This window comes from Falco naumanni, chromosome 7, assembly GCF_017639655.2.
Source record: "Falco naumanni isolate bFalNau1 chromosome 7, bFalNau1.pat, whole genome shotgun sequence".
Classification (NCBI taxonomy): domain Eukaryota; kingdom Metazoa; phylum Chordata; class Aves; order Falconiformes; family Falconidae; genus Falco; species Falco naumanni.
In genome coordinates this window covers 64,526,091-64,552,440 of record NC_054060.1, presented here as the reverse complement: position 1 = coordinate 64,552,440, position 26,350 = coordinate 64,526,091, and the positions used below count along the sequence as shown (strand labels likewise).

Genomic DNA, 26,350 nt, shown 5'->3' with positions numbered 1-26,350 from the left:
GTGTTAGGTAGTGTACTATGCATTAAAGATCTGTCTTTGTCCATAAGAACTTGCATTCCAGAGACAGACTAAGAGGAAGAAAATGTTTTGATGCACAATTTACAGGTGGGAGGAGAATCAGACTTGAAGTGATTGCTCAGTTCACCTAGGGAGGTTACAGAAGAGCTGGGAAGTGAGCTTCATCCTGATCCCAGCTTTAGATCATGCAGCCTCTTCAAGAAACAGAAAGTGAAAGAGCGGCTTAATCACAGGAATTACTTTGCATGCTTCCAAGAGCTATGGATGTACTTCATTTACAGGTAGGGACATAAACCACAGAAAAAACAATCTTCTTAACAAAAAACAAGAAGAACAAAAGACAACAAGAACAAAAAAACACCACTAATATCTGCAAAATCTTTTTGATTTTCTCCAAAACTCACGCTCTAAGTACAGTTGAAAAGTTCTCAGGATTTTTCTTCCTTCATGATACATGTTTGCTTTAATTTTATCTCATTTATTTTAAGAGGAAGATAATTTTCTCTTAGAGATGACAACTATGCAATGACAATTCCATTTCATTTCAGCATAGCTAGGAAAAAAATAATTCTCAAGTTAAAAGTTTTCCCACAGTCTTGAGGGGAAAAAAAAAAAGGTCCTAGTGATAATCCTTACTCACTGGGAACATGAACCAGACAAGATAAGGAAGCCCTGGACAGGAGAAACATCTGCTTGAGTGTCTGCAGAAGGAAAGAAACTGGGAAAGGTTTCCTCTGCCAGGCCAGAAAGCATTAACTCCTGTGAGCACTGCAGCTAGGGTTTGGGGAGTCTGTGCTGCCATCTTCAGGGATGCTCTCATCTTTTTGTGACCCGAAATCGCAAATGAAGGAAAACAAAAAGGGGAGAATTTCCACAAAAAGTAAGAAAGAGAAAAAGGAGATATCAGCTCTGATCTTTTCCCCCCAAGATTGCTGGTTGCCTTGTCTTGACTAGCTCGTGGAGAATCACAGAAATCAAAACTGGGAAAACCAAATAAATCCTGCCTAGTCCATATGCATCCCCAGGCTGCAGTAAAGCTAACTAATCACTGGTGTTTAGCCCTGTCTGATTTCTCTCTCCTCTTCTAATCCAGGGCGGGATTGGGTGATTATTCACTGAGCCTCAACGGCAGATGCTCAGTCGATGCTAACTAACCATCTCCTTTACAAAGTAATTTCAAAGAGACAGAGTGAGAGACCCTGACCCTTTCCCACAGGGCTGAATTAAAATGAAACAGTTAATTGTATGCCCACAGGGTTCTCAAAGCCCTGTTTTGCAAGAACAAATCACAGGTATTCCAAAAACTCATCTGTATGTTATTCTTCCTCAGACAAAACAGGGAGATTAGAGATGCTGCGAGGATACGTGCTGCGTAACAACAAAAGTAAATTGAAGAGGACAAACCAGATTCTCCTTGCTTCTGACCTAGCAGACATGTGTGTATCTTGAATCATTTTAAAGCACCTTTTGATGTGTGCAACTCTCCCCTTTTTTCGCTACAATCCATTCCACATTGCTGTAAATTCTAGTCTCTTCTCTGAGTTCTTGCCTTGTTACACATACCTTACATTTTTCAAATTGCTTTACAGGCTCCTGGCCACAGGGCCCTCATGGATCAAATATTGCACAACAAAATACAACCCATTAATACTGCGTTTTCAGGTTGAAAACCATGTTTGTTCCCCAGCTGCTATGCTGAGACAGGACTTTCTTTGCTGGTCATAACACTAACTGAATGGGAACTGTATTCTTCAGATCTCTATTGCCCTCTGGCCTTACTATCACCACGCCCTCAGTAAACGTGACTCATTCATCTTCTCTATTCATCTAAATGACAAAATAAGAAATAATGTTTTTATTCAAATTAAGCACCGAGTATTTGCTGCTATACAGGCCAGTATAATTGCTGAAGGTTACAGATATAAAACAGTACTATTGTGTTTTAGTAATAACAACAATCCATTTTTTTTAAAGCTTTTCGCTTTGTATTTTATTTTGCCTAGGATACAGTTACTACTTCACAAAATGGAAGAGTTCCTTTTTTATCCACTCAAGTCACTGTAAAAAATATATTTAAAAATGATGATTTACGATGAATAAGAAGCAATGTGTAGCATCTTTCACCCATAAGGAATTCAAACTGCTACTCAAAACTGTACGCACATTAAGGGATTGTTTCACTCATCCCACCTCTGAAGCCTAATGCAGCAGCTCTTCTGCAGTGTACAGCCAGAGTTCAAGAAGTGAAAAAAGAATTGTCTGTCCTATTGAAACTATAATAGAAAATAAGGAACAATGTAAACGTCTGAGCTGAAACTTAATCAGAGCATTGGTATCCACCAAATAACCAATACCGCAATGCCACAATGGGTGCCAGGGGCACAGAGACAACCCTAGTGCCAGGTTGACGTGCCAGTCCTCAGAGCAAAGAATTTTTCATCAGCAACATCAGCTCTCCCCTGCCTTCCGTTCAGCTTTGCTAACCTGCAAGGAGTCAGGACCACAATTCAGCATAAGCGTGAATGAAAGAGGAAGGAGAAAGGAAATTGTTTGCTCCTAACTGTAGAGACTCTTACTAAAAAAGTTGATTGAACAGAGTAGAAAGCTGTCGCTTTGCTGATGGATTATTTTAAAGCCATTCCACAAAATTTAATAGACAGTCTCTTCTCACATTGTCCTGGCCCCTTCTGTGATCCATCACATGCACTCAGCTTGGTCCATCTGTTTTGCTCGTCTTTCAAACACGCACCTGCTTTCCCCCATACCATCCCTCTCCTCAGTCAACCAACTGTCTGACATCGTCTCACAGCCAGTACCTGTGACACATCCCTCTGCAAGACCTACATCAGCTAAAAACACTGGCAGAAAGCAACTCACTAACGATGGGTGAGATGTGCAATGAAGGACTCATGCCGCATCTTTTCAAAATCTTTAGAAAACATACATGCACTCACAGCCTATAAAACTGGACAGATAGTTTTTCTTTTCCCCAGTGCTGGCCTGCTTCTGGTCTGGGGGAAAGAACACAGCAAGTAAATCCTTCATCTTCCGAGCTTTCTGATTGCTGCCTTGGTGCCTTCTCTGATCCCTTTCTTTTCCTGTTCACACCACACTTTCTAGGCAGTACCGTGTTTCACTGCACCTCTAACAGCAGGTAGCACACTGCAGCCTGGGCCCTAGGAAGAGGTATTCCTCATATTGTCCTGGGGTGGACCTGCAAATCTGTTGCTTTGTGCCTCCGAACCTCTCTGGCTTCTCCCAAAAGGAGATGTGAAGGCACTGGGAGGTGTGTGTCACACCGGGTGTGTGGATGCTGCTGCAGAGGAAGGTATGAAAGGCAAGCTCCAGAGGTAATAGCAGTGGCTACTGCAAGCCACCGCAGAGGAGCATGAACAGAGCCAGCAGGAGACAGCTTATCCGTGCTGTGCTTTGGTCTATGCAGTATCTCAGCCTCTCACTTTCATGAGTGCTAAATTCACACAAAAATGTTTTTTTTTAAACCCACCACAGGCGATTAAGCTGTGATCTAGATTAATTAGCTGCCATATTTCATTTTTAAAATCAGAACTGGCCTGTGCTGACACCAGGGAAACTTACAGTATTTTCACTCGTACCTAACTGCCTCTGATTTTTCACACTCCCTAGAACTGAATGGCTGCTCCCAGCCTCATTTACCCATGCCAGGCAGCTGCCTGCACCCACCACTGGAAGCAATTCTGCTGAATCCCTGGGGATGGGTGGTGGGCTGAGGGTGGGGGACCAGGGATCTCCTAATGAAAGTGCTGACCCTGGTGTAATCCATGTGCCCCAAGTAGCATTGCTTCACTGTTGAAAACAAAAGATTGATGAATTGTATAATGTACTTTTACTGCTGCTAATTTTTCTGAGTGCTGCTGTTTGGTGTCTCCTGGAGGCTAACAGGCCCCTTTGGCCACAGAGCAATATTTACTCCATCCTGGCAGCTGGGCTGCTGGAGGCAAAAGATGTGCCCTTGCTCCCCAACTGATAAGCAAAATACACATCAGGGAAAGGACACATCTGATGGAGGTTCAGCATCACTGCACGGAAACACGGTTCACCTTCTACCTCCTATGCCTGTGAAGATCTTTCACTTTGCACCTTTAAATCCCTGCAGAAAGCAGGGGTTAGGCAACAACCTCATTTAAGCAATGTCATGGACTGCTTTTCCAAAACTAATTTCCAAGGTGCTACTCTCCTGGCCAGCACTACGTTGATCCCTGTCTGTTAAAACTGTAGCTCCTCAGAGCTGTTCAATCCACCTCAACAAAATACCTTTTAGTCCTGATGACACTTTAAATAAATGTTGGCTCAATAACCTCCATCCCAAATCTACATCTCGTCCTGAAATCAGGAATTCTCTCAGGGATTCAGTATGTTCACTCAACAAGTTTACACTCTTGTTAGGTTGTTTTATGTGCTACCTTTACAGCAGGAGTCCTAACAGCACCTTCCTCAAGGCAAGGAGGGCTCTGAGACTCAGTTCAGCGAGAAGCACCTCATACAACCTTGATGGGGCTTCACGGGAGATATCCTTGCTTGCTTTAGTACAGATGGATATACAACATAGTGAAACCGTAGTAATAACCAGCAGCAGCCCGTATGAATAGGCCAGAAAACATTTTAAAATTGGCTGGTGGTCCCCAGTTCCTCCCTTTTCCAGCTCACCGACTGTGAGCTTTTCCTCCTGGGGTTATTAATATCTCTATCACCATGACAAAGGTCAGCTGAATTTTTCCTTTTTCCACGCCAAGCCAGTGTTGCTGTAACTTGCCCCAACCAACTCACAGGACTCCGTTCCCATCCCATCTCACAGCAATGCATCATTCCTGCCATCCTGCCTTGGCGCAGACGTGCAGCACAAGCCTCCTACCTGTGCATCTTCCTTCTCTAGTTGCAGGGATGCTAAACACACTGTAATAAATCTCCTCATCCCAAGGGAACAGCTCTCTTTCTTCAGGCTCCATGACATTACACACAGCAGCTCTTTCCAATGTCAAAAGCTCCATTTCAAAGCTCCTCTGCCCTCTGAAATACCCTGCTGCCCTATGTCTCATCACCTCTCCCCAGTGCAATTTGCTCCCAGCACCACCTGGCTTTCAGGTTCCCCACAACGGGTGCAGGAGGCAGGCTCCCCCCATGATAGGGCTGTCAGGTGGAAGGGACCTGTGTGTTTCTGTGGGCAGGCTTGACATATGTGCCTCTTCCTCACCTTGCAAATATGTTGCTGACAGCTTTCACTTTTTTGCAGACAGACAAAACAAGACGGTCTGCAAATCTGAAGGAAAGCCCATTTCCAGATCAGTGGCCATGCAGTGCATACTGCATTAAAAAGCTGGGAGAGAAACAGAGCAGTAGTTTTGCAAGGTTTGACCCCAATTTTTAAGCAAATCCTCATTCAATTTTAGTGACAGAAACCCGCGCATGTGCTAGCAAAACCTTTCTTCCTCCTCTGTGGTCTCTCTCCTAAAGCTGTTGTATTCAAATTCCAGCTTTCCGCAGAAAGAAATGGCTGTTTCCAGTGTCTGTTCAGTAAGTTAAATGAGGAAAGTGGCGAAACAGATGTGTCCTAATATGTTTCAGACAGAAACCTGAGTCACACAGCAAGATGCAGCTACAGAGACTGAATTGCTGTCCTCAGCTTTTCAAGTCACCGTTGTCACAGCCTGATCTCAAGCTCCATGAGACAGACCCTTGCTTGTCCTTCCTCCAGCTCACCATCTCCAATCAAACACACCTCCAACAGTGTCCAGTGGAAGTACACTGCTTACAGCCCAAAATGCTCAACATCATTCTGAACCATCAGCTCTCCTTTGGATGTCTTGTCTAGAGCAGCAGAGTATCGCTGGCATTGCTTGTACATTTCCTTGCAGTATCGGAGTTCTCAGGATACTACAGAATCAGATGGTGCTAACTTAGATTTCCTACCTACAGAGGAATTTCAGGGAGGTTTTACTTGAGGCACAATTTGTTAAATTTGCCTTCCACTTTTTCTTGATTTTATCTATTGCTATAAAGATGCAATTGCTGCTCAGCTTGATGGCATTACATAGATACCTTAAAAGGAGCCTGCAACCAGAGTCAGGTCTCTTCTTCCCAGCTACCTTCTTCTAGTCTTCTTTCTCCTTTGCAAGGGCATTCTTCCATGGGTTTCATTCCCCTAAATTTGGCGAAGAACAATCTCATCTGGAACTCTCTGCATGCTGGAATGCTTCTTTGAAGTCCTGCTTTACTTACCTCTGCTGTGTTTTTATCCCGATAATATTCTTTGCAACTTCAGCGAGTTCACACTTCACCTCCTCTCATACCTCATTCGGCATTTTGTCCTCTGTGCATTTTAGCAATGCATCAAACTGCTCCCCAATTACCACTATGTAGCCTTCTCCAACATACTCCAAATTATTCCCAAAGGGCTGAAAGAATCATTTCATGCATTAGAAGCATGAAACCCGAACTCTGAAAGAAGCAGCCGGTGATCTGATGCACTAACAGCACCTGGCAGTTTTATGGAAAGAAAATCACTAGCTTCTACCCTTCCTAAAGCTTTAGTCCTCCCCCCACCTCCCACTTCAATATGATTTCTTATATTGGTTCCAGGCCTATCTTCCTCTACTATGATGTTGAGCTGAATGGCCTAATATTAATCTTGTGCCAGTTGTACACTGGTGTATCCCATCTGATTCTCAGTTACTTGTCATTTACACAAGTAAAAATGACAGCAGATTTGGATCCAAAGTACCTTAAGACGACAGTTTTTAAAAGCAAGTTCCCAAACACGCTCAAAGCTTGTAGATGGCTTCTTCATCTTGTGGCTTCTGCATGTCTAGTTTCCCATATAAATTCTTAACACCAGCCTCTTCCTTCAACAACAGTGACAGCATTTCATGGTTGTTAGTTGCTCTCAGAAGATGAAGTAACCTGATATAAATTGCCTATTGCTGCGAATGAAACAGAACCTGTTAGCACAGTACTCACTCCTAGAAGGCAGCAAGTACTGACTACATTATTACAGGTAGAAGGTATTCTATCATGGTAGAAGTCATTTTAATATGGCATCCTCCTCAAAATTTTTCCTCTATGGCTGTTAAAAGCTTTTTCACTGGTTCAGTAGTCCACATCACGGACAGTGTCAAATCCTTATCCTAACTCTCACACTAGTGATGCACCAACGATACAGTGCGACCACTCAGATGTCATTCTCCCAGAAGAAACCAATGACGACTAAGAACAGAGATCAAAATAATGGCAACCCCCAAATGAATGAATTGTTCCCTGTTAAACCTGCATTTAATTGTCGCTCACTGCTATTCATTTACTCTGTTAAGAAAAGAACCCTGATAAACTAGCTACTGACTAAGAAAAAGATAAAGAGGATATTTGAAACAAATACCTCTATGTATTTGTCATATTGTGATGTGAACAAGCTGTACTCTAGACTAGATGATAAATTCCTGTATCTCCTGATGAGACACAATAGATGCTCTTGACGAACCAATTGTAAATCTAAGACAACATACCTGTCAGTCTTGACTCAGGCTGCAAGAGCCCAGAGATTCAGATCCCAATGACACAGTTATATTCCCAGCTGTCAATCACCTATGTAGGTGACATCAAGATACACTGCCAGGGAACCAGGTAGGGGATACTTCTCTTCCATGTAGGTTTAACCTAAGTGTACCCAAAATTTCTGTGTGTCACTTTATTATGAAGAAACTGATGAACCAGAGAGTTTTAAGACACCATAAAATGATTGGGTAAACTCAAGTATGTGGAAAAAATGTCAAGATGCACAACAAGAGAGCATGAAGCAAAACATAGTAGGGTCTGAACATAAGGAAACACTTTTTCACTGTGAGGGTGACTGAGCACTGGCACAGGGTTGCCCAGAGAGGTTGCGGAGTCTTTTGTCTTGGAGATACTCGAAAGCCATCTGGACATGGTCCTGAACAACCAGCTCTAGGTGGCCCTGCCTGAGCAGAGGGGTTGGACCAGATGACCTCCAGAGGTCCATTCCAACCTCAACCATTCTGTGATTCTGTGAGAAAGCAAAAGATTGCTTCATGTAGGAAACACTGTGCAAATACACAAAAGATGTACTTATATAGTCATGTATTTCTCAAAGACTGCAGGAAACTCATATGGGTAACACTAAGGTTTCTCCTCTTTCCTCATCAAGCTTCTTTACCATGAGATCTCTACAGACAGTGGAATCACATCAAGCAATGTGATGACAGCATCGAAACACATACTAGTAAGATGCAGAAGGGAGTGCGCAGAGTAGGACCCATCAGGGATGACAAGAGTGTCTCCCTGGAGGCTCCACGAGGTCCACAAACATGGAAACTCTTTCTTAATGCAGTAACGAGAGCACTGCCAAGATGCCCAGGGGAAACCCGCATGTACTTTTTAGAGGACAAAGTAATTTGAACGTTTTCAAAAAGCTGGCCTGTGAATGGAAAGGTGTGATGGCTGCTCTCCAGGCAGGCCCTGCAGCCCCTTTCTCAGCAGCGAGGTGCCCGGCGCACTGTCGGCAGAGTCCTGCAGATGGCTGCAGAGCTCTTCCAGCTCCTACCTGCGCCGGAGCAGTGGGGCAGGTGGAGGCAAAGCCACCGGCCGGTCCTTCACTAAAGGAAGCAAAATTATTCACCTTTCAGAAGAGCTGTCTCTGCTGCCTTTATTTCTACCCAAACCTAACAGCCAGTTGCCTGCAAGCTGGATATTGCTGTCTTCAACCTCCCAAAGATCCTGCATTTGCAAGTTTAGCCACGACGACAGCTGAAAGACACAGATGCTGCGGCTCTTAAGCATGACAGAGAACTCCTCTTACAGGATGAGGATTTGTTGCTCAAGACACTTTTGTCACCAAGGTTCTGTAGTCCTAGGAAGCTCTTATGGAGCAGATATTTGAAAAGATTTCTCCATTCCTCCTCTCGCCGACAGCAGCCATATCCTCTTCCTCGCTTCCCCAGACCTCCACCTCACTGTGCTGAACGGCTGGCTCACACAGAAGGGCAGCCTTCTTCCCATACCCACGTCAGGCTCAAGCACTGTCCCTGAAACAAGCTGCCTTTGTACACCAGCTTCCCTTAAACTCTACCTTTAGCTCTGAGACCTTTCAGAAAAATTGAGATCTCCATCGCCCTGGATGCCCTCATTCCCCCAAAGCCATGTGTCTCACTTTCTTCTGCCCCTCTCAAGTGTTACACAGCAGAACTATGTAGAGACAGGGTCAGGTTTTGCATCACAAAATTCTGGGTTCAAATCCTCCCTCTGTCTCAAGAGGATCTTAAGTTTTTCTGTCCCCATCTTCTATCATTTAACTCCGAGCACAGGATAGCCTGGTGTCTGTACAGGCCTCTGGCCACGCTATGGACAGCTCCCCAGCACAGGAATGCTGACACACTCACTGGAATTCGGTGCCCAAGTCACATCGCCTTCCTTGAAAATCCCAGCTGCAGTGAGGCAGCAAGGATCGTTTCTTTATGGTATGTATTTATCTGGTCCCTTTTCAATCTACACGTCTGAATCAAATAAATTATCTCCTAAGAGGGACTCGAGAACTTATAATAGACACCAGCTGCCCAACCTCTTTTAATCCATCCAATATTAGACTCGTTAGTCATCAGGATAACAATCCTATTTGCAAATCAGCTACCTTTATCAGATAACCAACGGGACCTAGTACAATATCTATTAGTCCAACAGCATCACCACCAAGATATATAACTGCTTCTGTACAAAAACCTTTCTTCTAATCCTTCTTAAACTCAACAAGACTGATTGGTTTTTATTATTCATGAATTAATTTTTAACTCTTGGTCCAACAGGGGAATTGAATCTATAACATTTTGCTGAGATTGAAGCAAAGTAATAGCATGTTGAAAAAGCAAACCAACCAAAAGCAGGTATTTTTTTCTTCTTTCAACCAACAATTAAAGGCGAAGGGGGACTGTATCTGTTTTTCTCTAAACACCTGAGGGGAAAATTCTAAGGAAAATTAGCGTATTAAAACATGTAGAAATACCGCATCACTATACTATGAGAGCTTTTGTTTTTTTGTTTCATAATTAAGTTATTTTAAAAACGCTGTGGAATTAAATTTGTTCATTTTTTAAAAATAATTCCATGTTAGAACAGAAACTCAAGAAGGGAAATTTCAACATAGATGGTCCATATTATTAGAGAAGTAATGATCGGGGCAGTGATTAGGGCTTATAGTTCCTTCTGCAACGACAGTCCCCTAGTTGTGATTGCTAGAAGAAAAGCAAATGCTCAATTTTAAAATACAAAACACATTTAAATGAATAAAAAGAGAATGGTCAGAATGTAGGTGCTGAAATAAAAAAAAACCAAAGTATCTCATCATCAAATAACCTTTTAAGCAAGGGATTCCTTAAGGGGAAGCACACTATATTTTGTGCCTTCCCAAACCAAAATCACATTAAAAAGAAAAAAAAAAAAAAAAAAAAAGAAGAAGAAGAAATAAAGGTTTCTAAAATAACCAAAAATTAAAAGAAAAATGAATTCTAAACCGCTGATTTTTTTTGCTATGGCACATGAGCCCAGCTTCATCTGGATAATGTTATAACTGGATCTATGTTCTGCACACCATTTTTCAAATTCCTCTCTGATACTTTATTTAAAGAAAATCTCTGTTCCTCTTTAAAAATCACAAATTCCAATATGCATTGATTTACAAACAAGAAGATCTAACTTGAATTGTTCAGTAGCACGTAACCCTATATAAGCCATAATTATATATGTTCCAAGAGAAACATCAAAATATTTTTTTTAAGCACAAGTGTTACATATTTGTACAACATTCTACATTAACAGAACACCTTCTATGCAAGGCTATGAACAGATTTTAAAATTTAGATTAATAAAGACTCAGAACAACCTTGTGGTGAAAAAAACCATACCTATCCTTATTTTTTTTATACATTTATACATGAATAAACACACAGACAGAAATATGCAACCATATGCAGAAAGGCTTGCATATGCATACAGAGACAGAGAGACATGGTATAGGTTACTGTTTAAGTGAAACAGGACACTGCAATATTGAATGAACATGTGGTTATACATAAAATTATGTACTTCATATACACGTGTGTTCCGTTAATTTGTAGTATGTGCACATATATGTAAAACTAAGTGTACACACACCCCCTGACATCCAACCATCCATGCGCTTACTGATCTCTGTACAGAAGAAAACTCTTTCTCTTGTACTTTGACTCATTCTAGTCCTCTAGAGCATGCTTGATGCCACTATGCAACTTGTATCAAATATTCTGAAGGAGACCCATCTGGCATCAGCTATGTAAAATAATACATCCAGACACATCGATACACTTCAACATCATTTGCAAAAGGTCGTATTTGCTACAATCTATTAAGGCAAAAAGAACCCACAAGAAGTAAACCTTCACGAAGCCTAAGCACCGAAATGCAAGTTCATGTGTCAGGATTTCCTTGGCTTTGAATGGGAGTCTCAGTTGTACCAGCCAGCTGTGCCCCCCCCCCCCCCCCCCCCCCCCCGCCCCTGTCCCTGGTTAGGCTGCATTGCAGGCTGCACATCACAGCTTGGAAGTCACTGCTCGATACGTTTATGTGTACAGAGAGCCCTGATCCAGCCAGATACCTTTGCACTACCGATGAATCTGATAACAAAAATTGCTTACTAAAGGGTGTCAGACAACAGGCACCAACATTTTTAGTTTCATAGGAGAATATTTTTAGTACCTCAGTCTACCAAAATGACCACCCCCCCCCCATCAACAGAAATATGAAAACTACGAAGAAACTGAATTCAACTCTTAGAGATAAAAGCAGAAGCAACATCATGTACATCTGAAAAGCAGCTGAAGGACTGAATTTGTGTGTTCTAAAGAATTAAAATGTTCTTCTTCCTGTACAGCACTTTCTGAACTGTTAAAACTAGATAGCAATCACATACCATACACAGTCCAGAAATAAAATGACAGCAACTCCTGAAAATTACTGTATAAATCAAAGATAGTTTTAAAAAATAAAAAGCAAAGTTTGAAGAAAATGTACACATTGCAAATGTTTATCAACTAATTCTAGCTATGTGCACCAAAAAAAAAAATCTAAACCAAATCCCTGAAATCAGTAACATGCTAAGTTCTCCACTGCTGTGTCACACATCAGTGAAAAACACATCTAAATAAGTAGAATTTTTTAAATCAGGAAACAAACAATATGTTTGAGAATGAAATACTTGTCAGGCTGACAATAAAACCAGAAACAACACAAAAGACTTTAGAAAAATAAAATATGTTGAAGAAGAATTCTTTAGTGTCCTAGTGTCCTTATTTTCAGCTGTTTAATTTTTTAATATATAAAATGGTGTAAATCTCTGTGAGAAATTTAGTTTGTAATCTCAGCACATCTAAAAAAATGTACTTGCGGCAATGGATGGAAAATAATATTTCTGTCTGATTTTCACCCAAGTGCTTATACATTCCTAAAATTATCATCTCCATATGCAAAATCATAACAGGAGAATTGAAGATTTTTTTAAAGCTGTTCCTTTGACCTTTCTCTTGAGTAAAAGGACAGCGAGACAATACACTCACCAGCATTGTTCACAGTGACGGCTCCATCACCGGAGATTGAGGGCCATTATTACTAAAGGGAACTTTAACGTGCCAGGAGAAAAAGGGGGAAAAACTAGAAAATAACACTTCTAAATATGCCATATGTACAAAAAGCCTTTCAGAACAGTAGACACAGAGCAACATGAAATCTTCATCTAAAAACAGCTGCAGTAAAACACAGATAACAAATTCAAAACAAAAGGTACTATGAGAAATTGTCTCCTGTTACGCAGGATACTCTAAGCTGGAGGTTCCACTTCCATCACCCACATTATAAACTATTCTAATTTAAGAAAAATATATGACCCTTATAATACATGGTAAATTCAACATAATTTCTGGGAATGGAAAAGGAAAATCTGGACTGCAGGAATGGGTTCTCATCAAAGGCTCTTACCCTACCAAGGAGAAACTAGAATAGGCTTACTTTTCCTTCCAAGCCTTCAACAGGGTGCAATATTTGTGAGATGTCCTTACAGTCATGATAAAAATTGTATGAATATGGCCACCTTGCTCTACATTTAAGCTACTTTCTTTCATATACACAAAAATGCAAGAATAAAAAAAACTCTGTCCAAAACAAGAACAGTCCTGTCACAAATTTTATTGCAATTTAAGTCCTATCTTGAAAGCAAAAAAGAAACTAAGTAAGAGACAACATTCACACGAAAAAGCAAAGTAGCTGTCTTTGCTTTCTATGCACACGTAAGTTTGTGACTTTACGAACGGATTCTGTCTCGTTCACTAAGCTCTTACGGATCAGAAATATTTTTCGTAGGACGACAAAGTCATCCTAAGGGTGACCAGAGTGAGATTTGCCAGGATCCCACAAAATGAACATGATTTCTTACATTATTTATTCCTCCCCCATTCAGAAAGGGAGTGCAAGAAAATTCCAGCTCAGCAGGGACACAGAGCCATCGCAGGTTGTGTGATAACAGCTTGCCACCTGCTTTTCGCAAGTTGTCTTTGCGAAGTGCAAGGGGCACTGAATAGTAACGTTGCCTGTGGTGATAGGAATGCACTGAACAGCTCAGTATGCAAAAGCACTTACTGGTACACAGTGCTCTTCACAAAGGGCATTGCAGAATGCTTTCCAGAGTGTGTCAGAAGTGCTAGGAGAGGAAATATTAGTGTGTGTGTCGCAGGAGGAACGTAAGCACTTGCCATCAAAATAAAAGAAGGCATAAGCAAATACAGGTACAATGCTGCTCATAGCAAAAAAAAAAATGGGGGGGAGGGCGGTGGGGGGAGACAGACATGCGGACACATGGGACACAAGGGGAAAAAAAGACAGGAAACTTAGCAGCAGTCAGACTAGAAGGAGCATTTCTTTTCAAGAACAGCAAGGGTTAAAAGTGGCGTACAAGCTCCGGTCCAGTCAAGATAGGGTCAAATGATGTGCAGTGAAAGTTTCAAGTCCTCAATCCCCCAGAGCTTGTTTGCTAATTACATTTGCAATTACAAACATGACAAATATATTATTATACAGTGTGTTCCACCTTGAGCAGGCATGTTTCTCCTCACGGACAGTCACTGCCAGCAGCCAGACTCTCAAGCACTGGAAGAATCAAAGTGCACTGTGCTCCAGCTGCAAGGATCATTTTGTGGGCATCTTTATTGCTCTGAAGAGACAGGGCAAAGCTTTAAAGAGAGGCGGCATAGCAAGGATGGAAACAAACACAAAGAATAAGTTACTACAATTTAATTCCTAAGTAGTAAAACTCACCAGGTCAATAAGTATTACTAATAAATACTACTAAATTACATTCTGTTCCAAATGACAGGTACAAAGCACATCACACATGCAAGCTACATAGAGATGACTACATTCACAACTCAAATGCAGCTGATATCAGGAAGACAGAAAGAAATCAAGATTTTCCTTTTTTTTTTGGCAAGGTCACTGTAGCTGAGTACTGCTAATATCTTCTTTGTTAAGTCCCTTTGCTAAACAACCATCTGATTCATAGTTTGCCGTGGAAGCTTTGATCTTTCCCTTTTTTTTCCCCCCAGTTTCTATAGCAGCATTACCTAGGAACCTTGCCGCTGGGTACCAGACAGATGCTAAATTTACTTGCCCACACTGCATAAACTAAAAATTCTGTTGTGCTCCCTGGCTGTAAAGTTACCATCAGTAGCTCCATGGAATAAAGGACAGGTCTGACTGGGAAGAATTTCCTAGTCTCTGCAATCTACAGTGGAATTGCTGATATGTAACACTAGCTGCCGCTATGACCCCCAACTCCTAAACTGAGGGGCGCAACTTAGCAGAAGTTGGGCAAAGGATTTTGGCTTTTAAATCCAAGCTTTGTCACTATCTTTTTTTACTTATACTATTTCTTTCCTTAATTAAATCCTTCTTAGGCATTTTAAACTCTTTGGAGAAATTCTGCTTTGCTCCCGACAGAACCTGTAAAGTCTACCTAGTCTCAGGTTTAAACCTTTTACCATCCCCTAAGAGAGTTTGTATCCTTTGAGCCCTGGAAAAACTGGTAAAGAGACCCACTGATAAAATGCACACAATTTCTTACTGAATTGAAATTATTTGAAGAACACAGGAAATTCAGAGCAGTAGTAACAGCAGAGAAACGGGGCTGTGGAGTAACAGCGGAAAGGGCACAGAGAGTAGAACAACATTCTCTTGGAGAGGAAGAAAACGGGATATGAAACGTCTGTAACAGCAACTTTCTCTGATCCAAAGTCTTTCCCCTCTCAGGCTAAATGCAATATTTATTGATTACTTCAAATCAATACAATGAAAAAAAGCCTATTTTTAAAATAGATTGATCTTTCAATATTTCTCAATAACTGATAATGATTAGATCATCTTTACTTTTACAAGTGGAATTGGAAGAGGAGGGAAAAGTTAATACAAATACTTTAAAGGTCCCAATTTCCTCATCGTTCTCGTGCTTGATAATCTTAGTATACCAAGACCCCGATCTATGATTGGGAACCTTGTCAGGAACCCAGTAACTAAGCCATTTCCCTTACAGAGGTTTTTCCAATTTATTCTGTCAATAAAATAAACAACTCCCTCCCCATTCTCCCCACTTAACAACCCCTCCCTATCCCAGACTTTCAGAGATACTCAGAGCTGACAGTTGCATTCAGCCTCTCTGACTCAGATTTCCTCCCATTCACAGAATATGGAGATTTCCAGTAACCTCTGAAATCAAGTCACATTTCCTCAGCCTGTGCATTAGAGTCAGTGACAACAACTTTGTTAATTCTCTGCCACAGGGTCCGGAATTCGCTCCTTTATTGATTTAAAATTCCAGTGTTATACCTTTCCATCTCTCTATCAAATATATCACTTATTCCTTTCAACTTTTTTCTTCTGTTCATAAAATAATTTTCATTTTTATCAGATCAGTGACTCACGTGTCTGTCTTGTACATCAGAGGAAACAGTGTAAGAGACATAGCATCTGGCAGGATGCCCTCATTTGCCAATGATTTTTATTTTCCCTTCATGATGGTTCCTTGGTCAGTTTCTGTCTGTCACGTAGAATATTAATTAGAAACAGAGATGGCAATTCTGTAGTCCTATCAACATTTCTAGTGGCAACTATAACTAGGGAGAAAAAAAATATCTCTGGGATGTGGAAGTTAATTTGGAAAAGTAAAAATGTTGTGTTTCACTCTCCTTTGAAACAGCCTTAGATTTGTTTATGTGAGAGACACAACACCAGTACGCAGTATGACCATACATATGTATGTGCATATACCTACACATAAATATTTACAGATTCACACATGTGTTTGTGTGTGAACATAATCACATCTTTTATATGTCAGAGTATACATTTGTGATGTCTGCACACGCATTCCGTTCCCGCTGTACTGCAGACAGACATGGTCAGTACAGTGTAACTAATGTATTCTCACCATATGCCCTCACCTGAGAGACAAACTGCAGGTACAAATCATCGTCTTTGTTAGTTTCCCAGTTCGAACTCATACAAAAGCTTCTTCCTTGGAGCTGCATCACCTACCCCAGGAACAATTCTCCCAAAGGTCAGTACCAAAAGGTAGTAAGCAGTTGCTAAAGAGTGGATTCCTATGCAAGAAATGAAATACATATGCTGCCTTAGGACAAATGCACAGAGCATCAAAATTAGGAAGAAACATTTTCCTACTTTCCCTGCAAGATTCTGCACTGACGGAAACCACACAACCCGCTGACCAGAACTTCCGCAGGTTCCTGGTGTAATCGCTCAGATCAACACAACACATGCACGCAAAGGAAAGGGAACTTCCACTGCTTGAGGAAGACAAATCCAAAACCTGAAGAGTGGGATTAGGGACAATGAATTCCTTTGCTTAGTTTTTGTTCAGCCTCTCTTCTTGGGTCTGAGTGTTACAAAAATTAAGTTCTCCTTAAACTCCAAGGTGAAGGGAGTCACCTCTTCTCTTCTTTGCCTTGTTCATTCTCTCTCTCTCTCTCTCAGTAACTGAGAGGTGAAATACAGTTTCCAGGTAACTGTATGGATCACTTATTGAGTGATCACATCCACTTCTCTTCCTACATTCTACTCTTCCTCCTATTTTTTCCTATAGTTTAGCAAGCAACTAAACAAGAGGCAGTTTGCAATATTTTTAAATTGACTCCTAATTTAAGGTTTAATTTGACAAAAATTGCTGCTCAATAATTAAAAGCAGTACTACAAAAAAAAATAAAATAACTATTAAAATCTTTTCAGTGGCTAACAGTCAGAAGAGTAGGTCAGTACAATAGGATATTATGTTCACATAGCTAGGTAGCGATACAGGCACAAATGCAATACCCGTATTTACATTATATGTTCACAATATAATTGTGTTACAATGGGAGAAAAAAATAGCTAAAGGGATATACAGGGCCAACTTTTATCCTCAGCTACAGGAATGTAATCTGAAATCTAACCTTAACAAAACCAGAATGTAAACCAAATCAGTACCTGACACACTGTACATACACCTTTAAATACACTGCATTTTTAAGGCTTCTTACATCTTTTCCTTCCCTCAGTAACTTTTTCCAGACTTAACCCTACTTCCCTGCATTATTGTACTCCTTCAATTAAAAAAATATTTTAAAAAGAGATTGAAAACTAGAGGTTGAGGTATTTTAAATGGTATTTCTCTGTCTTCCCCAACCTCAACGATGTTAAAGAGAAGGTTAGCTGGCACGCAGAACTAAGCCAAGCACTTTTCTAAACAAAGAGCTCTCCAACAGTTTCTCATCTCAAAAAGAAGCACTGTGTGTCTACTGTAAAGCCGTAGGCGCTCAGTGGCACTTCCCCCAGGGCCACCTTCATCTGTCTACTCAGCGGCCAAAGAGTTGTGAGTATGGGTAAGGTGCACCTGACATTCTTGAGAGCTGACTGAGAACCAGTGGAAAAGTGAAAGGGGTAAACAGTAATACAACATGCTGATTACTTCTTACTGTTTTCATGTTGTTTGAGTTCCTTTTTTCAATTCCAAAAGTAGAAAAAATAAAAGGAAAAAGTTAAGAGACAATAATAGTAAGTGATGAAGATCTAGCTTTTGATTATGGCATTTTGTTCCTTTCTTTTTAATGAAGGTAAATGCACTTTCTATTTTTGCCTTAATATTAAAAGACTCCCAGCAGCATACATAATACATTTCCCTTAAGAAACTGTTTGTTTATTTTTAATTCAAAATGGAGCAGCCACAAGTGAAGCACCAGTGGGGAAAAGAAAATCACATGGGTTAGGTTATTAATTTCTATTAACAATACTAAGTCTCATTTTAATGAAACTGCTGGAAGCAGGGGAATGAAGGAAGCAGAAGTGAACGTAAGGACAGATGGAATATCAGGAAACAAGAGACAGAAAGACAAATAAAAGACAACTGTAATGAGGAAAGAGGGGTAAGTATCATTGTGGGGGGGTTGTTTGGGTTTAATTGTTTTAATTTTACTAAATACAATTGTTCTTAAAAGCAATGAAATAGGCAAAATTACTTCACTCCCTCCTCTGATGACACCACAGGCAGAACCTGTGTAGGTGACACAGAGATTAACATGCAAACACACAAAAGGGGAGACTGCGCAGGGTGAGATTTATCAGAGAGGAGAAATGCATTTAAAATTAATTGCACCAGTCAGCTGGATGCAAACGCTGAGAAGATTTTGCCTTGTTTCCTAACTTCCCCAAAAGGATCAAACCAAACTTAACATGCTAAAGTGATTTTAAACACAGCATTACCAGGCACAGCCCACTTCGGAATACAAAGAGCAGTAGCAGGTGCTAAGGTATCAGCCACCGGTCCCAGCTCGGGATGTCTGCTTGCCAGCCCTCCGACTCACTCCACTCTTTCCCCGGGCAGGCTATCCAAACAGAAAACTGTGGGAAACTAGATTTCCACAGGGTATTTCAGGTGAAAAACGGTCCTTTTTAATAAAAGACAGTGCTTTAACGGATCTACTTTGTGGAATTTTAGATGAGTATCTCTTCACAGATATCTAGTAATTCATCTAATAAAAACCCTAGCACAGACGGAAAGTAAAACTGCGCAGAAAGGACTGCCAGTGCTCACTGTTAGCTGCCTGTTCCTAGGAGATGAAGCGTTAGAGGGAGAAGTTACAAGGCAAGAAACACACCAACGCACCGACCCCCCGGCGCGCTCCTCCGCGGGCTCTGCCGCACCTGCCGGCGCGGAGGTGCGCATGGCCCTGCCCGCGGCCGCCCGGGGCCAGCCGGCCCCCGCGGTGCCCTCCGGGGCGGCAGGCGGGCGGCTCTGCGGCAGGGAGGCAGCGGGACTGCGGGGTCGCTGCCCCGTCCCGCCCGCAGCGGGACGCAGCGCCGGTCCCAGCCCGCCCCCGGCCCGCCCGGTCCCGGCACGGCACGGCACACTCACTGGTTGTGGTAGCCGAGCGGGTCGGAGATGCACAGCTCGGAAATGTCCATCAGTCCAGTTTGAGCATTCCCGGTTGGAAGAGGGAAAAAAAAAAAAAAGGGGAAAAAAAAAAAGGAAGGAAGAAAGGAAAGAAAGAAAAAACACGAGAGAACAACTAAACTGCAGCGGGGAGCCGCGGGGAGCCCCGGGCAGAGGAGCCAGCCCAAGCCCGGCGGCGGGGCAGAGGCGGCGGGGAGGCAGCGCCGCTCCGCTCCGCTCCCGCACCCGCGTGCGGACACACTGACGGCGGCAGGAGGCGGCGGCGCGCAGGACACGGCCACGGGGGATTTCGCCGCCCCGAGCCCCGCTGTAGCTTTAACGCCGGGAGACGAATGGAGACGGCAGGGCGGCTATTGGCTCCCGCGCAGGGGCCGGGCTTGGAGCGCGGCTGGGGGAGGCACGGCCGGGGGGGGCCGCCGGACCCGGCACCGGCACCGCAGCGCGCCCGGCGGCACCGCGCAGCCCCGGCCGCGGCAGGCGCCGCGCTTCCCCGGGCCGGGCGGCGGGGCGTCCCGGGCCGGGGCCGGAGGAGTTGGGGCAGCGTGGCCCCGGCCCCGCGGGGTGCAGTGCAGCGGGCGAGCCGGACTGACCCCGGCACTGCAGCTGGGGCGACGGGGCCGCCGGCAGCGCAGGTGACACGGCATCGCAGCTCCCGCCCGGGGCCGCCGCGGGAACGACGGCAGCGCGCGCTCCCGTTGCCTCTTGCCCGCTAACCAGGCTGGCGTGGGCACCGGCTGTGGAGTTCCGGGTTAAGCAAAACCTTGGGGTGAGGGGTGCTCCATGGACTATTTACAACTATTCGCAGTCCCGCACGAGCAGGCCGGCGTGTCAGCCCACCCAGACAGCGGTCCGCACACACAGCAGAACGCACCAGCGTGCCACTTTGTCCATGCGTGTCACAGGCACCCTTAACGCAAACACATGGCTCCACATACACACACTTCGTGCACAATCACAGAGCCACGTCTCACTGACACGGCCTCGCCACTGTACTCTGACATTGGCTTTCCCATACACAAAGTAATACGTGCAAGCAGAAGAGCGCCTGACCCCTGTTCCAAAGCAGTGTAATTCAGATGTCACTTCAGTGCAGCTTATGAAACCACTGGAAGAAATCCTGGCACACGAGATCAGAATCAGACGCTTAGGATAACAGTGCGTATTCCCAGGCTCAAAAAACCCATAGATACAGACCCTCACATTTTCGCAAACATCAGAACTGGCACACACAACTAGCCTCATGAAAGACACATTTTCAAAGCTCTGCATATGGATCGGCTGCTGTTAAGAGTCAGTGTGCTTTCACAATTCCCACACACATTTTCACACTCATACTATTCCACTGCGTATTTAGAGCGACATACAAATACCTCGCTGAAGATCCCTCTCCATATACATACACGAGCCCCTCAGGCACGTGCCTGGCTCACACAGAGGTGCCCTACAGGGTCTATTCGTCCTTTGCTACCTACTCTCCACCTTCCAAACTGCACTCATACAAACCTCATTTGTCTCTCTCCTGTGCTACTCCTTCATGTTTAAATATCTACTGCTCAAATAAATAGAAATATCCTTAGCAGATAAACAAGAACTAGAGGCCTTTTAAAAAGGAAAATACAAACACACCTGGATAAAAGCTTCATTCTCTTATGCCAGGCAAACAAAAAGAAAAAAGTAGGAGCTAAGAGGATACTTCTTAGTATAAAACCAGAACCTGAGGCAACGCCAGGAGAAACAAAGGGCAGACCAGGGCTTTTCAGATGCCAGGGCGTGGTGATGGTGTGATACAGCACAGAAGAAAATGCAGTGTGGTTCAGCTATAAACATGACAGTAAACATTGACTAAATTAGGCTAAAACTTCTCATACCACCAAAGTTTGTAGAAACTTGAGAATACTCAAAAAAAAAAAAAAAAAAGGAATGTCCAAATTCACAGGCAGTGTAAACCGTTCTTGCTTTATTGAAGTCTATCAGCGCAACTTCCTCACTACCTTCTCTACCACGGATCTTAAATGCCACACAAATAATGGTATGCCCTAGCGTGCCCCAAGGCTGAGTGAGGACAAGCTGTGTGATTCTGATCAACTATCTTCAAGACAGGACAGCCTAGGGATGCAAAACCCGAGGTCTTTCATGGTGAAAGGCTCACAAGAAGATGGCACAGAAAGCAGGTTGATTTAGAAAATGGGAGAGAGAGAGAAGACTCATCCACAGTTTTAAGAGTAGAGCAGAATCTGATTACTTGCATGTTGCAGGTGACACCGTTCAGGTCATACATCTTTCCAGGAAGCAAAAATAGTACAAGTAGAACATACACACATAGACCTTTGCCCACCTAAGTGATATATCAGCCCAGAGAAACTCTAAGACGCTTTAAATGTTGAACAGACAGGAGACAAGAACTATAGTAGGGCATTAGCATTAGTAAGGCCCAAGGCTGTAAGCAAGGAACCTTACCAACCACATCGGAGAACACCTGACCCAAGCAGAGGCATGGAGGAGGAAACCAGCACCAGTGTGTTTCCAATAGAGATCTGAAGTCAGAAAGAGACTCACTGATGACCTAGTTGCCCCATTCAGAAGGTTCCTGATACGCAGTAGCAAGAGAGACTAGAGGAGCCACACAGGGTCACGGTCTGGGCAGACTACACATTGAGAGCAGTTGGGGTGTTGGCAGTGAGCTGATTTTGATGGAAAACAATTTTCTCCAGAAAGATGCACCCTGGCTGGATCCTGACTGTGCAGAGATTAGCTCTGGTGTGAGCTGTCAGTGAATGGGAGACCAGGGTGGAAATGGCCTGGCAGGCCGGTTGGGCTCTTCCAGTAGCTGATGTTTTAATTTTGCACTTTAACTTTTATCCAGGCCGAGGTGAGGCAGGCAGGGAGCCATGTGATTGCCTGGCACAAGGTCCACAGGGCTGAATTAACTGATATAAACAGTACAATGGTGGGTTTGTACTCTGGAAATGGGCTGCTGCTGACAGAGGGCTGCCTGGGTAAGGTGGGTATTTACAGTGTGGTGCAGAAATGTAACATTAATCTCTTCTGACCCAGCACAAACGGAGCTTCCCCTCCTTGAAGCTGTGCAGAGAGGTCTGGCTTTTCCTTTCTGAGAAGGATGGAAAGGAATAGTCTCTGCTGACTGGGCCTGATCTGCTAGCCTGAATTCCCCAAGAAAGAGGACAAGCATCCTGCAGGCTGATTTTGGAACTTAAGGAGGCTTCATCTTTTGCAGACCCCTCTGCACACAGCACTTGCTAAGCTTTTCTCACAGCTTTAGCCAATTTCTCTTTCTGGCAAAGAATAAGGAAGGAAACACTGATCTCAACATGACCACCCTTCTGATACATGTGTTTTTTAAAAAAGTACCAGGATGAGGCTAGAAAGGACTGTAAGATTAAGCTGGCAGATCTGAAAGCCAAAACCCTCCGTCTGGGTAAATACAACGCAGAACTGCACATGCAACAATAGCACTAGCTTAACCTGTGAGCACAGCCTTTGTTTGCCATCCTTACCAAATCATGCCCTGGAACTGGTGCTCTCTCACTGTGGGAGGAACAGGAACAGTCCTGGCCACTCAGTCTGTGGCCCCTGAGCAGATCATACCCAGAAGTGCTCTAGTAAGTGCTACCCATTGGGATGACTTTCATAAGGCAGCCTCTTGCTTTTGTAGTCAGCAGTTCTCCTCACACCTGGACCAAATGCAGAGCAATGACTTTCCATCAATGTTAGCCTTGGACAGAGCACAACCAGAACGCTATAGGCTGATGGAGCAACAGGCAGTATCAGTTCCCTGAAACATGCAATCCCTAACCCCAGAAAGAAAGCAAGAATTGCTAAGACATGTCCCTACTTTTGCCTGGTCTTCCAAGAGATGACAGCTGGAGACTTTCCCCCTATCCTTTCATGACTAATCTGTTCTTGATAGATATTTTTTTTCACTTTTTTAAAACTTTTATGATGGAATAATGATCAACTCTCCAGCAAGCTGACTGATTGACTGACAGAAATTTCATTTGGTCTAATATAGGAGTAATCTGCAAATCATGCCAAACAAACTTGATTTCACTTGTTGATAAGGCTAGTTTTTTGTGAATAAGGGAAATGCAGCATAAGGAGAGATCTAGTTACTTTGGGGGCTTTGGGATTTTTTTTCCTTTTATGAAGGCCCCTATTATTGTATTCTCACAAGGAAGTCAGTGAAGTGGTATCTGCGCGGGGCAAAACCCATACATAATAATGAGACCTAAGCTAGGCAAAACAGACTTGTGTACATACATTCTTATCTTCTCTGCTGGAGAAAGAGGAGTTCAACGACAAGAGACCTTTCCCAGCCCCTGTCTCATTTAAGGAAACAACAGTTACAGAGGAGTCATTGTGATGAATTTAGAAGACAACCCTTTCACACTTTTGAGGCCAATAGTACTGCTTGGACTTCACACAAGTCACTGTGTTGCATGTCCTGATCCCTCTGCTTTGCCAGGCTAGTAACCCTGGAGAGAAGCTCAGGTCCCCTGAGTACAGTCCCTGATTGCTGGTAGGCTTTTACCACTCCCACATATATCCCCTTCCACAGCAAAGAGCTATCCTAGATACAGACTCTATCCGTAAGGACAAAACAGCCTTCTTTATTTTGCGCCCTATTTTCTATTTTCCCTCACTACACACAGACAAAGCAGTTTGCTCTCCCCAATAAAGGCAATATCTTGTTTTATACCAAACTCCAATAGATTTTTTTCCCTAAAAAACCTAATTGGTGTTATGAACAATATGCTTCTGTCTGAAAGGTATCACCATCATCACTGCTAAAGCTCAACATCTATGTAAGCAGGAAATAGTTTTCACATTATAATTTTTAAGTAACTGCCTATCTGAACATCCTTAGACATGCTTCAAGAATTACCTAGACTTTAAAACATCTGTGTTATAATTCTCAACCTATAGACTGCCAAACCATATCATAAAGAGGTTATGTGGCTTGCCCCAGATCAATATGAGCAAATCTGTAGCAGAGCAAGAGTCTGAATACAAGTGTCTTAACCCTTACTCTCCTGCTTTGAATGAGAACCCTCTGTTCCAAAAATGTGACCTTTCATTAAGTTCTGTGCTAGGATATAAGAGTGTTAGGACCCCTGAGATAAGACATAGTCCCTACATTGCTAATGAAAAGTCAAGACTTTCTTTTAATAGCCCCTATTTTTGTAGGGCCAATGCTGTTTTGTGTCCTTCTACACCTGCTTTTGTCTCTGCAGTGTTAATAGCAGGACTCTATTTCCAGAGCAGAACATGTGCCTGGTGACATCTTAGATGAAAGTGCACATGCAGACACAACACACACAAAGACAAACCAGGCAAAGCCATACTAACTTCTGTAGAGTCCAAAACAAGGCATCAGAGCAAGAGGCAGGCACAGAGTATTTTACCAAATAGGAAAGAATAAAGATGATGGGAAGAGAGATACTGTTTTCCAGATTTTGAGAGAACTTACAGTAAGAAATGTACAGAGAGGCAGGAGAGGAAGTTATATACTTGGGATTATACCTTTTGCTCTCTCTTGCATCATCAGTTAGCTGGAGTAATGCATAGGAGTTTCTCCGCTCCTTGCACAGAAACACTGCAGTTTTGTCAATCTACTTCTTAGTCAGTCTTTGCCTAACTTTTGTTTAGCTATGCAGACAAAAACCTTCCTCAAAAAAGATAGGTAATTACAGAGATAGATGGATCTCAGACTTGGAAGGCTTCAAGGGAGAGCTATGATCCAGCTTCAAATTTTGACCTGTTGCTTTGTTTCCCATGACAGTAACCCTCACTTGGGCCACTGTGGTCAGGCAGAACATGACAAAGATGTTGACTGGAAAGTGATTTTATTCACTCTGACACCTCTTTCCAAATTGCAGCAAAGCAGAAATGAATCCTTCCCCCTCTATGATCCCAGGTGTCCACAGAACAGTAGCTGGGCTATTTGTTCAGCTACCAGGAGGAAGGAGGGAGGCACAAGGCATCAAGGAATCTTGGAAATACCTCTGTTTAGCTGTTGTCAATCCTCCAGCACAGAGGCATCACAAGCATGACTTTCCTGGTATGGTGGTTCATCCTCTCAGATGGGACAAAGTCAAACAGCATCTTTTCACCTTTAGCTTTCTCATCACCTCAGTACATTAGCTTCAAGTCTTGTATTGCAAAAGGCCAAGGAAAAAAGTCAGAACAGGGGATGCTTCTTCATTCCTCTAATCTGGGCATAATTGCTACTTCTCTCTCTAAGTCCGTGCATTTTACTCACTTCAGGAGCCTAATACATTTTACTCACTTTAGGAGCCTAATATTCACAGTATCAGCTTACTCACTGAACTGATCAAAAGAAGTATATGTATTTTCAGGAGGAAATAACAGTTACTGTTATGATGGAAGCAAAGAATTAAAACTTTTTTGGCATGTGCATTGATAATGCCAAGTGTCTCAATCCAGAAAAGGAGTGGGACTTAAAGAACCAAAATGCTACAGTCACAACTGTTAAGCAAGCATGCCCACTGAGGGCTAGGCAGCGAAGACGGAGGGTGATTTTTCCAAGTCTGCGATGGAAACAGGAACTTAAACACATACAAGATAACTTATTTCCCAGCAACAGCAATGAGGTGGCTGCAGCGGCCCAGACTTTACAGTTTGAATACTATGACGTGACAAAAAAACAGTAGTTAAGTGTGCAATTTCCTCTTAGCTGGGTTCTCTGAGCAGGTAACGGAGTCCTTTTGGAAAGTGTTTTAGACAGTTATAAGGAAG

The 26,350-nt window shown here is 42.9% G+C and overlaps 1 protein-coding gene across 1 annotated transcript in view; it reads right to left on the bottom strand.

Annotated features, from left to right (window-relative positions):
* The window catches only part of ESRRB (estrogen related receptor beta), an 87,939-nt gene extending 68,055 nt beyond the window's left edge, over nt 1–19,884 (bottom strand). Inside the window, exon 1 of the mRNA XM_040601382.1 lies at nt 19,535–19,884. Within this exon, the coding sequence (XP_040457316.1) occupies nt 19,535–19,584 (50 nt within the window). The 5' untranslated portion in view covers nt 19,585–19,884. The remainder of the gene's footprint in view (nt 1–19,534) is intronic.
* Nucleotides 19,885–26,350: the final 6,466 nt, after the last annotated feature.